Source organism: Balaenoptera physalus, assembly GCF_965194825.1.
Source record: "Balaenoptera physalus genome assembly, chromosome: 10".
NCBI lineage: Eukaryota > Metazoa > Chordata > Mammalia > Artiodactyla > Balaenopteridae > Balaenoptera > Balaenoptera physalus.
Genome location: NC_138889.1, coordinates 78,909,974 through 78,925,471, shown reverse-complemented (window position 1 = coordinate 78,925,471; position 15,498 = coordinate 78,909,974). Strand labels below are relative to the sequence as shown.

Genomic DNA, 15,498 nt, shown 5'->3' with positions numbered 1-15,498 from the left:
TCTGACATGAAAAGCAAGCCAAGTCAGTCCCTCTCACCATAGATGGCAGGAAATGAAAACTAGGAACGTAAAAGGGTTAGAGATAAAGTGTATGGTAGCAGCTGAGGAAATCGAAAATAGAAAAGTATTCATTGACCATCCTATAGGTCTATCCTTTAGAACAAGTTGGAAAACTACCAGCAAGCCAGAGTCTGCTTGTGGCCTTACCTGTTCTTGCGTGGCCCTTAAGGTGAGAATATTTTTTTTGTTTGTTTGCATTTTTAAAGGTTGTAAAGAAAAATAAAGACAATTATGTGTCAGAGATGATTTGTGGCCCACAAAGCCTATAATATATCCTTTACAGCAAATGTTTGGCAACCTCTGCTCTAGGTTGTAGTTAAATGTGTAGTGTGAAGATCACTTACTTTCTCAAGAAAAATACGTTTAAAGATTAGATCTCATTTCCCCTCAGAATACTGCCATTAGTAGTCTGATATTCCTGGTAGTTTAGATATTTGTATAAATTTTATACCTTCACATATTACAAAATCACAAAGATCTTTATATCTATGATTGGAGAATTTTATTGTGAAAGTTAAGGAGCTGAATCAAATTGAATGAGTACTAGAAATAAATGACAGTGATATTTCTGGAACCACACACCAGAATATTTTTCAAGGAGAGTACCAAATTGATTATCGCCCCCTTTTATTCTATCATCTCTCCTAAAATGATTGTTATATCATCTAGGAAAACACACAATTAAAATAGAAAAACCAATACCTTTATCAAAAAAGGTTAAAGATAAAAAATTATAGGACAATATGGAATGGTGAGGTTAAAATACAGTCTACAACTGCTAATTATTTATACTTCAACAGGCTAACTTCTCAGAGGTTAACCTTGCCTGTTTTCCTAAAACTAAAGGTCAACTGTAAGAGGACATAAATTTTGAAAGGGGAGGGCAGGAAATAGATTATGATGATGGAGAAATCTATCAGGTAAAAGGCATGGAAAAAATCTGACTCCTTAACAATGGAATATGCTAATTAAATTCTTCATGTAGAAGATGTAACATTTTCTTCCATTTATCTTGGCAAGAGAATGAACCTTAATGGTATAAAGTTTTTCATTTTGTATAAGTATTTTAAATGGATAAAAGATAAATTAATAATGTTTTTAAAAAACTAAACAAATAGTCTGAAATCGAATTATTTATTATACCGTTCTGGTTTCAAGTTATCACCAAATTAACAAAGAGCTGGGGGAGGGGGAGGGACGGACTTTAAGATAAAGCACCTCTCTCTCCCCCCAACTCTTTATCCAAGGTTTAATCATGGCACATCCATGTAAATTACAGTTTATTTTATATAAGAGCTCCATTCAAGATAAAAAAGAATACTGTGGAGTGGGAGGGAAGAGAGGGACTTGAGCCATTGCAGACAAAACTACTGAGGTAATCCCAGTATGATCTTACATCAATAGATGATAATGGTTTTTAAACAATGCTCACCCATAAAGTCACCGTGGCTCCCGATAAAAAGTACCATGGAATACGACTACACAGAGGCAAGTAAGGTTCCATCTCCTGTAATTTTGAAGAAATCACAGCAAAATTCAAAATCTACCCTCAAAGTTGGGAATCCAAGCAGTAGTCAAAATCACAAAGCCACGTTAAAGTAGAAACCTCCCCAATGGGTTCACCACAGCTCATGGAATGCTACATTCTAGTAGTGGTTCCTTACGTTTAGGTAGAAACCTTTAGGGCTCTCGGATGAAATATTTTACAAATGATATGAGATATAAAGGATACACATTATTTCCTGAGTATTGAATTAGAGTTGTATTTAGGGAGAAGGAGACAGGAAAAACAAAGTCAAAACCTGGGGCTGCTGCTTAAGTGGACATGCCTTAATGATGTTAAAATTTTCTAATTGAATTAAATTGAATTGAGTTGAATGCACTGCTCTGTAATTGCTCTGTATGATATTAAGTAGGGTGCTTTCTTTATATTTATAGGATTAATTGTCTTCTTCCACACAGTTCAGGGGCCCAGACTTTTCTACAATTATGTGTTTTTAAGTCATTAATGGAAGACATTAATTATAACAGCTGATATTTTTAGCTATATCGAGAGGCAGTTAGATCTTATGGCCAAAATACTGTCATACAGTAAAAAATAGTTGTCAGCAGAAATCTAAATCATGTAATTCTATTTAACATATAAGATTTTACATCTGTACAGTCTCAAGGATTTTTCAGAAAGGACTGAATGCAAACAGAACGTAGCAGTCAGGGTAGGCTGCCCAAGAGCTCTATTGAACCCCAGGATGTGTGTGGATACGTCTGATTATGTACATGTGTATGCATGTGTGTATCCAATGTGTCTGTGTGTTCGTGTGTGTGTGCATATTTGTGTGTGCACGTGTGTGTGTCTATTCCTGCATGTATGTGTTCCCAACAGACTCAAATGTAAGAATTCTGGTTGTGCTTAACCACTGAAGAAGCACTGCAATGACGTAAAAAGAAAACAAAAAAAACCTCTCATTTCCAAAGCCATTAAAGCTAAGTGAAGTAGACGATTCACAGTGAATCAATACATATTGTTTTTCAACTGGTTTCAAATGTAAACATTCAGTACCTCTTGTTTTTGGTCAACAGTGTTTGGCAAAGCCAATAGGCCTGCTTTTATTTTCTTTTTTATCCAATTAAGTATGAACAAATACATATCATGTCATTATTATGACAATATCTCTTTTAATATATTTTTATTGATTTCAAATAGCCACCCAAATTGTTAATGTATTTTCTGAGGTGACTTTTCTCTTCATTCATTTACTGAATTTTTTGTAATGTTTCAAGGAAATTTAATAAACGTTTAGTGAACGCCTGCACTGTGAGAAGAATGTTGAGTATTATACACAAGAATAGTGTCCTGAACAGAGTAGGGAATTCTACTGAAGAGATTTTTAGAGACATATTCTATTCTCTCTTTAATAGCATCAGGTAACATGGCGATTAGAGATTATGGAAAGGTGGGGACTCTAAGAATATGCAGCCGAGAGTCTGCAAAGTATCTTCCATTTTCAAGTGAAACAAAAATGAGGTACAAAGAAGTCAAATAACTCAGTCAACAACATACAGCCAGTTTGCCAGTTATCCCAAAATCTAGACTTTCCTTTCCAGACACCAGTGCAATGATCTTCCCATTATAATTAATTAGAATGGACTAGGTGAATAAACTTTGGTAGAATAAAGCAATCACTCATAAGCCCACTACCTTAATACAATACTATTTTAATTTTCACGCATTAACTTTGTATCATTTCCATGTCTATATATTTATATACAAAGCCCACAGCATGCACACTATTTTCCACTTCATTTTATTTCACTTAGTATTAAAACTATGTATTTCATGATATGATGACTTGGATTTGCTTCAAAATAATCTAGTGGCAGGGAGGGGTAGGTGTATAAATGAAAAAAGATTGCCCATGAAATAATAATAATTGAAGCTGAGTGATGATTCCATCCTGGGGCTCACTATACTTTTCTACCTACCTTTGCATGCGTTCAAAATGTATATTAGAAGCGAGTAAACAAGTTTATGTGATTTATATGTTGTAGAATATTTTAAAGGCAAATTAAAATACACATCATTATTTGAGAGGCCACCCACAGCAGTGTGTCCACTGAAATATGCTCCTTATTTCAGCTTCCTAATATACCTTAGTCACTGCGTTAATTTTCCTGTGTGTGCACATCGCTTCAAATTCAGGTCTCAGCTGGAGCTGCTGCTGTTCCTCCTCAAAGTCCACCAGGTCCCACTCATACTCCAGTCTGGCTTGTCGCTGCTTCCAAAACTCCAAAAACAATGTGACTATGGGCAAAGAAATGTATAAAAACAAATATAATAAAGAGATGGAGGAATAAGTGAATAAGGAGATAATAACCAGATTTTTCTTTACTTTAAAAAATCATTTTGGTTGTATGACGGTTCTTCTGTCACTGTTTGACGATAAAATTATAAACTTATTAATTCTGGCATAATACTATGTAATAGTATTGAAATAACTCATATATAGAAATACAAATTAGTTTTTTAGACAGCAGTCCATGCAAGAAAAATTTTTTTCAGGCACGTTATTCTCTCTCTCTCTTCATTCACATAATTTGAAATAATATTTAAACTTGACTTTTTACTAACACCTAGATTTTGTTTGCATGTCTTTTACTGAAATCATTCAAGGAATTGTACCACATTCTCAGGCTTAGAGAAATTTAAGGAAAACATAGGAGCCATTTCATAGCACAGTATGTCTCTCTCTCCCTCTCTGTCTCTCTTTGTCTCTCTCCCTGTCTCTCTCTCTCTCTATATATATGTATAATATATAATATTATATAGTATAATATGCAATATATATAATTTTTAAACAAACTTTCACTTAAAGAATAACATATTTACAGAAAAGTATATAAAACATTACCAACACCCCCAGAAAAACCTTCCCTTATAACCCTTCTAAGGCATAGATGTAACTAGTTTACATATATATATAGATAGATAGATAGATAGATAGATAGATAGATAGATATATAAAACACACACAAACACACACACCAGTTTCTTTACCCATTCATCTGTCAATGGACATTTAGATTGTTTCCACATCTTGGTTAATGTGGAGAGAGTTGCAATGAACATAGGAGTGCTAACATCTTTTCGAGATCCTGATTTCAATTATTTTGGGTAAATACCCAGAAGTGGGATTGCTGGATTATATGACAGTTCTATTTTAATTTTTTGAGGCACTTCCACATCGTTTTCCAGTTTTACCATTTAGCATTCCCACCAGTAGTATGCAAGAGTTCATTATAATTCTCCACATCCTCATTATTTTGGTAATAGCTATCCTGACAGGTGTGAGGTAACATCTCATTGTGGTCTGATTTGCATTTCTCTGATAACTAATGACATTAAGTATTTTTTCATATATCTGTTGGCCATTTGTATAACTTCTTTGGGGAAATGTCTATTCAAGTCCTTTGTCCATTTTTAATCAGGTTAGGTTTTGTTTTGTTTTTTTAAACTATTGAGCTACAGGTGTTCCTTATATATATTTCCGAGATTAACCCTTTATCAGATAGATGGTTTGCAAATATTTTCTGCCTTTCAATGGGTTGCCTTTGCACTCTGTTCATTGTTGTCTCTGCTGTGCAGAGCATTTTAGTTTGATGTAGTCTAGCTTATTTTGTTTGTTTTTGTTGCCTGGGCTTTGGTGTCATCTGCATGAAATCACTGCCAAGACCAATGTCATAAAGATTTTCCTTATACTCTCTTCTAGGATTTTTACAGTTTCAGGTCTTATGTTTAAGTCTTTAATCCACTTTGAATTGATTTTTGTGATGGTGTAAGATGTGAATGAAAAATGTTGCCTGCCATATCAGTAAACAAAGGATGTTGCAGCCATCAAGCCACTACAGCCCAGATGGTGAGCCCTGAGGGAACTCAAGATGGGAAAGAACAGGATACTGGCGCTAGATAGCTAAGGTGCATATCAAAGGAATGATTTCAATTAGCCCAGATTCTTGCATCTTCACATACAAAGAAAAGTGCTAATTCATTAACTTGAGGTATCTGGTTTTCTTTAATTAACAGTAATCTTTTGATGTTCTGACTACCTGGTCTTTGTTGCAAAACTCCTATGTATCCTGGCTCCTCCCTTACCTCTTCAGAGCAGTTCCTCAGAGCTGAGAAGCTGCCACCTGGGCTTGAAGTCCTCAGAAAGTCTGCCAAATAAAACAATTCTCAACTTTCAGGTTGTGGATTTTTTTTCAGTTGACAAAGATAAGGATCCAATTTCATTCTTTTTCATGTCGCTATCCAGATTTCCCCAGCACCATTTGTTGAAGAGACTATCCTTTCCCCATTTTGTTTTCCTGGAAATTCTGTTGAAGATTAGTTTACCATATACATCTGGATTTATTTCTAGGCTCCATTCTGTTTCATTGGTCTCCATGTCTATCTTTATGCCAGTACCATACTGTTTTGATTGCTGCAGCAAACAAACAGTTCCTAACTGGCTTTCTCCCCAGGGCTAAAAGCAGAGGCAGCAGACACAAATGCCCATCTTCCAATCTTTCTTTGAAAGAGATTTACTTGCAGACTTTAAAAGCTGCTGCCTGAGGGTCCAGCTTCCAAACAGCCTGTATCTAGGTGCTGACTGAGATCTTCCCATTTGGGACACTGATGGGTTTTGGCACATCCCCCAAATACTGGGAGCCACTAAGAACAAAGAAGGCAGCTTGGACAATCACAGGCCACACTTTCAAGGCTGGGAGAGGTAGCTGTTTTACCTAATGCACAGAAATCAACACAGAGAGTCAAGGTAAATGAAGAAACAAAGGAAAATATGTTCCAAATAAAAGAACAAGATAAACTGCAGAAAAAGACCTTAATGAAATGAAAACAAGCAATTTACCTGATAAAGAGTTCAAAATAATGGTCATAAAGATGCTTACTGAGGTCTGGAGAACAATGCATGAATAAAGTGAGAATCTGAACAAAGAGACAGAAAATATAATAAAGTAATAAACAGAGATCATAGAGCTGAAGAATACAATAATTTTATTGTAAAATTCAATAGAAGGATTCAGCAGCATACTACATTAAATGAAGAAAGTATCAGTAAACCCCAAGAAAGGGAAGTGGAATTCATTCAGTCAGAGGAGAAAAAATGAATGAAATGAAAATGAAAAATGAGTGAAAAAAAGTGAAGTCAGCTTAAGGGAGTTATGGGACAATATCAAGCAGACCAACATTTGCATTATAGGGGGTCCCAGAAGGAGAAGAGAGAGAGAGACAGCATATTCAAATAATGGGTAAAAACTTCTCTAACATGGGGAAAAAAACAAATATCATATCTAGGAAACCTACTGAGTTCCAAAAAAGATGAAAACAAAGAGAACCACACTGAGGCACATTATATTTAAAAGGTCAAGAGTTAAAGACAAAGAGAGAATCTTATAAGCAAGAAGAGAAAAACAACTTATGTATAAGGGAACCCTCATAAGACTATCAGCAGATTTTTCAGCAGAAACTGCAGGCCAGAAGGGAGTAGTATATAGTCAAAGTACTGAAAAAAATTTGAGGACCAAGAATACTCTACCTGGAAAGTTTTCCAGACAAGTAAAAGTGGAAAGAGTTTATCAGAACTAGAATGGCTTTTCAAGAAATGTTAAAGGGACCTCTTTAAACTGAAATGAAAACATATAAAAGTACAAATCTCACTAGTATAGGTAAATGTATAGTTAAATTTAAAATACTCATGTCATAATGGTGGTAGGTAACTCACTTGTAAATCTATTATGAATGTTAAAAGACAAAAGTAGTAAAAATAACTGTAACTACAATAAAATTGTATAACTATAATAATTGGTTAAAGGATACACAAGCTAAGAAGATATAAACTGTGACATCAAAAACATAAAACATGGGAAGGAAAGTAAAAATATAGAGCATTAGTATGCATTTGGAATTAATTTGCTTTGCTTGCAATAGAATGTTATAACTATAAGATGTTTTATAAAAGCCTCACTGTAATCACAGAGCAAAAACCTATAAAAGACATGCAAAAGATAAAGATAAAGGAATCTAAGCATACCATTACAGAAAATTATCATACCCCAAAAGAAGAAGGCAAGAGAGGAAGAAAGGAACAAATGAATTACAAAACAATTAACAAAATGGCAATAGTAAGTCCATATCCGTCAATAATTACTGTAATGTAATTAACTAAATTCTCCAATCAAAAGTCACAGAGCAGTTGAATGGAAAAAAAACAAGACTCAGGTATGTGCTGCCTACAAGAAACTCACTTCAGCTGTAAGGACACATATATACTAAAAGTGAAAGGATGGAAAAAGATATTCCATACAAACTGAAACCAAAAGAAAGCAAGATTAACTACACTTATATAAGACAAAATAGACTTTAAGACAAAGATCACAATAAGGGGAAAAGAAGATCTTTGTATAATGATAGAGATCCATCAAACAAGAAGATATAACACTTATAAATACTTATGCACCCAATAGAGGAGCACCTAAAATATATACAGCAAATGTTAACAGACCTGAAGACAGAAATTGTCAGCAATATAATAATAGTAGGGAAATTCAACACCCCATTTTCAACAATGGATAGATCATCCTGACAGAAAATCAATAAGGAATCATTGGACTTAAACTACCCGTTAGACCAGAGGGACTTAACAGGCATTGACAGCACTTTCCATCTAACAGCAGCAGAATACACATTCTTCTAAGTGCACATGGAGTGTTTTCCAGGAAAGGTCATATATTAGCGCCACAAAACAAGTCAATAAATTTCAAAAGTTTGAAATCATGTCAAGCATCTTTTCTGACCACAGTGGTATGAAACTAGAATTACAGGAAAAGTTAAAACTGGAAAATTCACAAATATGTGGAGAATAAAGGACATGCTACTGAACAAACAGAAAAATCAACAGAGAAATCAAACAATATCTTGAGACAAATGAAACTTGAAATACACTATACCAAAACTTACGGGATGCAACAGAAGCAGTTCTAGGAAGGAAGTTCATAGTGATAAATGCCCACATTAAGAACTAAGAAAAAGTTAAAATAAACAACCTAACTTTAGACATTAAGGAACCAGAAAAAGAAGAGCAAAGTAAGCCAAAGGTAGTAGAAGGAAGGAAATAACAAAGATCAGAGGATAAATAAATAAAAGAGACAAAAAGACAAGAGAAAAGATCAATGAAATTGTTTTATTTTGAAAAGATAAACAATAGAAAACCTTTAGCCATAATTACCAAGAAAAAAAAGATAAGGCTCAAATAAATAAAATTAGAAACTAAATAAGAGACATGACAACTGATACCACAGAAATACAAAGGATCATGGGACTACTATGAACAATTATGTGCCAACACAGTGGATAACCTACAAGAAATGGATAAAGTCCTAGAAACATACAACCTACCGAAACTGAATCACGAAGAAATAGAAAATCTTAACAGACCAATTACCAGTAAGGATATTGAATCATCAATCAAAAACGTCCCCACCAACAAAAGTCCAGATCAGATAGCTTTACTGGTGAATTCTATCATACATGTAAAGAAGAATTAATCCTTCTCAAACTCTTCAAAAGACTAGAAGAGGAAAGAAAACGTCCAAACTCATTTTATGAGGCCATCATTATCCTGACACCAAAGTCAGACAAAGACACTACAAGTAAAGAAATTATACTTGATGAACATAGATGCAATGAACCCAGACAAAAGAGTAGCAAATCAAATTCAGAAATATATTAAAAGAATTATACACAATGATCAAGTGGGATTTACTCCAGGGATACAAGGATAGTTCAACATCCACAAATCAATCAACATGATATACCACATTAACAAAATAAATGATAAAAAAAATCATCTCAACAGATGCAGAAAAAGCATTTAACAGAATTGAACATCCATCATGATAAAAACTCTCAAAAATATAGGTATAAATGGAATGTACCTCAATATAATAAGGGCTATACATGACAAGCCCACAGCTACCATCATAGTCAATGGTGAAAAGCTGAAAGCTTTTTCTCTATGATCAGGGACAAGACAAGAATGCCTATTCTTGCCTCTTCTATTCAATAGAGTACTGGACGTCCTAGCCAGAGCAATTAGTCAAAAATAAATAAATAAATGAAAGACATATAAATTAGAAAGAAGGAAAGAAGTAAAACTGTCTCTGTTTGCAAATAACATTAAATTATAAAAAAACATCCTGAAGACTCCACCAAAAAACTGTTAGAACTAATAAATAAATCTAGTCAAGTTCCAGGATAAACATAAATATATAAAAACCCATTGTGTTTCTATATACTACCCACATACTAACAGAAAGAGAAATTAAGAAAATAATCCCATTTACAATAACATCAAAAAGAACAAAATACCCAGGAATAAATTTAACCAAGGAAATGAAAGATATGTACACTGTATACTACTAGACACTGATGAAAGAAATTGAAGAAGACACAAATAAATGGAAAGATAGCCCATGCTCATGGATTGGAGGAATTAATATAAAAATGTCCATACTACCCAAGCAATCTCCAGATTTAATGCAATCCCTATCAAAATTCCAATGCTATTTTTCACAGTAATAGAGAAAACAATCCTAAAATTTGTATGGGGCCACAAAAGACTCCAAATAGCCAAAGCAATCTTGAGAAAGAAGAACAAAGCAGTAGGCATCATATTCCTGATCTCAAACTATATTACAAAGTTATAGTAATCAAAATAGCATGGTACTTTTGGCATGGCATAAAGAGAAACACACAGACCTATGGAACACAATCAAGAGCTCAGAAAATAATCCCACGTATTATGGTCAATTAATATTTGACAAAGGAGCCAAGAATACTCAATGGGGAAAGAATAGTTTCTTCTATAAATGGTTTTGGGAAAATTGGATATTCGTTTGCAAAAGAACAAAACTGAAAAAAAAGGGAACCCTCGTGTACTGTTGGTGGGAATGTAAATTGATGTAGCTGTTATGGAAAACAATATGAAGGTTCCTTGAGAAATTAAAAATATAAATATAATAGGATGAAGCAATTCCACTTCTAGGTATATATCCAAAGGAAACAAAATCATTATCTTGAAGTGATATCTTTACCCCCATGTTCACTGCAGCTGCTGGGTGTTCCATGCATAACTGCTCCTCTATTTGTTATGACACATAAGGTTAGTGTTGGTGTACAATCTCTGTCAATGGAAAGAATTGAAAACTACTACATTTGTTGTAATTTGTGTACCTATCATCCATTTCTGATTCCAAAAAATGACAGAGGCAGGATTTGGTAGCCACATGATGAAGAGATGTCCATATACTAACTTAACCAGAGGAGGTTGCTGGAGAATTGTGGGTAAGACTTCTCTGTCCCCCGTTCTCTCTTTCAATCTGGCCTTTTCTCTTCAGACCATAGCAGTCAAGCAGAAGTAACAGAAACCCATAAGAACCTCTGCTTCATGTACACACCCCCACAAATGTTGGTGTCCTATTGCCTGAATCAAGCTACCTTGCTCCCCTGGCCAGTTTTTTTCTTTTTTTAATTAACTAATTAATTAATTATTGGTTGCATTGGGTCTTTGTTGTTGCGCGCGGGCTTTCTCTAGTTGCGGTGAGCGGGGGCTTCTCTTCGTTGTGGTGCGCGGGCTTCTCATTGCGGTGGCTTCTCTTGCTGCAGAGCATGGACTCTAGGCGCACAGGCTTCAGTAGTTGTGGCACACGGGCTCACGGGCTCTAGAGCGCAGGCTCAGTAGCTGTGGCGCACAGGCTTAGTAGCTCCGTAGCATGTGGGATCTTCCTGGACCAGGGCTCAAACCTGTGACCCCTGCATTGGCAGCTGGATTCTTAACCACTGCGCCACCAGGGAAGTCCCTCCTTGGCCAGTTTTTAAATGCACACACTTGCGCTTGTTAAAGACTTTTTTTGTTAAATTGGAGAGAAAAAAGTCTATCTTTTCCCAGAGTCCCCCAAATTTTTAGACATGTTTTAGAAGTCTTTAGGACTCCTCTTGCCAAGTTACTCTTACAGAAAATATTTTCCTCACTGATGGCGGGAATAACTTCATGACACTTCTACTTCCCATGTGATGCAAAAGAGAAGAGATACTGGGACATTTCCAAAATTAAAGGAAATTCCACCTTACATGGGAGATTTTTACCAAATGGAACTGGAAGCTGGAACTAGAATTTGACACAGGAAATTTAAATTAAAATGTTGATGTATTAGCCCTCAACAATTTTTGAGTCTCGTTCCAGTTTGTATCCATGACTCAATATCCTCCAGCCACCAAATACTTATGTTTATTTCTCCTGAATTAAGCACTTATTGAGCCTGTTTCTACCACAGTGTTGAGAGAGTGTAATCTGAATACATATGAAGTTTCAAAAATTATAGCGTTTTTCAGAGAAGTGAGCAGATGATTAATGGAGACCTTTCTGGACCAAGGATCAAGACGAATGACCATTGGTGTGGACTCCATCAGTGTACTGATGCTAACAAAGACATAAAGATGTAAAATCACTTTTGGTTTATAAGGTATGCCAACTGTATATGTTATATGAATGGCCATAAAACAGATAACATGGAAAAGGCTGTTTTTATGTAACTATTTACTCACCCCAAATTCCCATGAATATTGCAAAGAACACTGTTGACTCATTGTCAAATAAATGGGAGAACTGTAAAACAATAACAACATCACAAAGACTACTTAGTATCAAATGAGGGAGGGAAATTGCAAGTCTTTTCAACATACCACAATACATACATACCTTTGAAGCCAAACAGGTAGAATTTAGTCTCCAATAGTCACACATTACATCACAGAGTGGGCACATGATAATCTGACCCCCAATCTCAGGGTCACAGATCTCAGTGCTGCAGAGGGAAGAGGAAAGTTTTTGTTTTGTTTTGTTTTGTTTTGTCCACACGGCATGGCATGTGGGATCTTAGTTCCCCGACCAGGGATGGAACCCATGCCACCAGAAGTGGAAGTGTGGAGTCCTAACCACTGGACTGCCAGAGAATTCCCAAGAGCAAAGCTATTTTAAAAGTGACATGTTTGGGTGAAAGTCCAAAGCTGTTCTTATTGGAACAACTTTATACAGCTTCTTACATATGGCACACGGGGAAATGAACTAGCCATTTTTGTAGATCAAATCATGCTTTGAGGAACAGAATCTTTAGAGCCCATCATTAAAAACAAATTTTCCATAAAGCACCAGGTGAGGGCTAGCTGCTATGTTTGGGTCTTTTTCAGAAATATCAATTATCTGCTGCCATAGGAAACATTCTGACACAAATTCCATAAAAATAATAGCAACAGTTTCAGTTAGCATAAGATTCTCTATTTGGGCAACTCAGTTGCACTTACCTGCTTGAGTTATCATGCATCGATAATAAGCCGTAAATAAAACAAGCTAAGCCAACTATAGCTGCAAAAAACAGCATTTCTGTGTAAAATCCAAGAAAGACAAAATAGATGCCAATTTTTTCTCCGTAATAATCCCTATGAAAGAGGGTAAAAAGAGAATCAGAGGTTGTAAGAATGATACAGTTCTGAGAGTCTTGGTTTTGTATTCAGACAAACTTGAATTCTAATTTTGGCTCCATTGCTTTCCAGCTGTGTAATTTTGATAAAGTTACTAAACTTTCTAAACTTTAGTTTCCACATCATAAAATGCAGGATAATGCTTATCCATAGAATTGGTGTAAGGATTAAAAGAGACAACACATGTAAGTAAGAAGCCAACTGAGTGGAAGTTAAGATTTACTTTTGAAATTATCAGGTAATTTGAAAAGCTTTTAAATTTTAAAGAGAGTTTAAATGTTTTGAAATAAAGTGCAGAACATTCTTCTAGCAATTAACAAATCAAAATCACATCCACAATCTGTGCATGGACTTTTGCTTTATCTCTCTCTAAAATTGAAGAATGTACTCAGACCACAACAGATGAGAGTGGTTGGTTGTATGTATGAACTTCCATCTTCCTCTGAATTTGGACCACTGATGGATGCTTATAGAATTGTAAGACAGGGAGCAAACCAAGGAATCAAAAATAAGTGTTTAATAAAGTTCCATAAAATATACAGTTCAGCACTTGCTTTACAAAGAGTTAAAAAGTGACAGCATTAGTTGGCATAAATGTTCAAGTCTTATAACCACGTTTTAGGGTTTTTTTTCTGTTGTTTTTTAAACCGACTCTCTCCTTAAGGAATCTCTCAAAGAACCAGAGAACAAGGTTTTCTCTGCCTCATAAAACCAGGTTTTTAAAAAAACAACACAAAATAGGTTAATCTTCTCCCTTATTCACGTAGAGCTCAGCTCACTAAATCCGTGAAGTCTTTCCACAGTTTCCTAGACAGACAGATGTATCCCTTTTGGGCTCTAATAGCATGATATATATAAATCTATTATAGCACTTTTTATTAAATTGTAATTTTCACACATGCTCAAAAAACAGGCAAATCTAAACATAAAGGGTTTAAATTTTACATAACATAAACTTACTTAACATAAACTTAATTTCCCAATGAGAAGGTTTAAAATTTTTTTTCACTCAATATTAATTTTATTGAATCTCCCATTCTTCAGTTTTCAAAGTTTCTAATCTTTTCTAATGAAACAGGCATCTTTCTGCTTGTACCATCTTTCATTCTTTCATTTTTTCATTATTTTCAGTGATAATAAACATTTTTACATTGTTGTTTTCCCTTGTTCTGCTTTTCAAATTACTATAAACTTGAAATTAAATTATAATTCCATTGTATTCCCTTGTTAATTTACCATTTACAACTTCCTTAGGTTCACTCACACAGGTTGAGCAAACTTGCTTTTTCTTTTTTTCGTTTTTGCTGAAAAACATAGCAATTATTATAATACTGCATAACATCAAAATCTTAAAAAACAAATAAAAATATTTGATTTGGGAACATTTACTATTCACCGTGTCTATTTCCATTTGATGTTTTAAAAATTATAGAATCAATAATTTTTAAGGTAAAACATCAATATTACTGCTATATGCTTAACCAAAAAATTATTTGGGAATTCATAAAGAAACTGGATATTTCAAAGAACTACATTTTTCTTCCTTTCAAATTTCAAGAATCTTATTCCTTGAGAATTAAAAAAAAGTCCTCAAGAACTCCAGACCTTTAATTAGTATTTAAAAGATTCTCAAAAAGAGAAATTCTCAAATGAACATTTGTTATATATGGAATTATAGAAATAATTTTACTAAACTTTGGATTTGGGGAGCTTAATAATAGAGTAACAACTAAACCATCTCTTAAGAATGCAAAAAGCAAGAGACATGTCTTAGATTTGTATTATGGTAAATACGTATATATTATTTACATATTATTGAAATAACGTTTAAGATGTTAAATTCTTATTATTCAAAACAAAGAAAATGAGAAAAAGCCAATAATATGAGATGCTATGTAAAGTATCAAACATAAGGAGAATAAATACTTCGAGTATTAATTTTTTAGAAAAATTTGCCTTTTATTTACACTTATGGTATTTCTTAACCTGTCCATTTTACTTGCTAGATTTTGCACTCATCTGTGGCCCCATAACATTTAACAGGGCATCTCATAGGTAGAAGACATTCAACAGTCTTGGTTGTGAGATCTTGTGAGAAGGCCTTGGTCTAATTTTGTATTCCCAGGACTTAGTACTTAGTCTGAGACATAGCAAATAATCAAAACGATGATGGAATTGAAATAAATACAGGCTTGAGGAATGAATGAACAAAACGCAAAAACATTTGGTCTAAAGAGATTCATTTTTATCATGAATTCATGGACATCTGAGAAACTTAGCTTAGCGATTACACTATCTTGGCTTTTAATAGCACCATTATAGTCACTGTAAACATATTTGTTCTAACC

At 34.4% G+C, this 15,498-nt stretch overlaps 1 protein-coding gene across 11 annotated transcripts in view; it reads right to left on the bottom strand.

The window, feature by feature from the left end:
- The window catches only part of ANO5 (anoctamin 5), a 99,157-nt gene that overhangs the window by 19,880 nt on the left and 63,779 nt on the right, over window positions 1–15,498 (bottom strand). For all 11 annotated transcript variants that reach the window (XM_082476575.1, XM_082476578.1, XM_082476582.1 and 8 more), the window contains 5 exons: window positions 12,974–13,108; window positions 12,372–12,477; window positions 12,218–12,278; window positions 3,711–3,862; window positions 1,493–1,567 (listed from right to left, as the gene is read on the bottom strand). In XM_082476575.1, coding sequence (XP_082332701.1) covers window positions 1,493–1,567; window positions 3,711–3,862; window positions 12,218–12,278; window positions 12,372–12,477; window positions 12,974–13,108 — 529 coding nt within the window. The remainder of the gene's footprint in view (window positions 1–1,492; window positions 1,568–3,710; window positions 3,863–12,217; window positions 12,279–12,371; window positions 12,478–12,973; window positions 13,109–15,498) is intronic.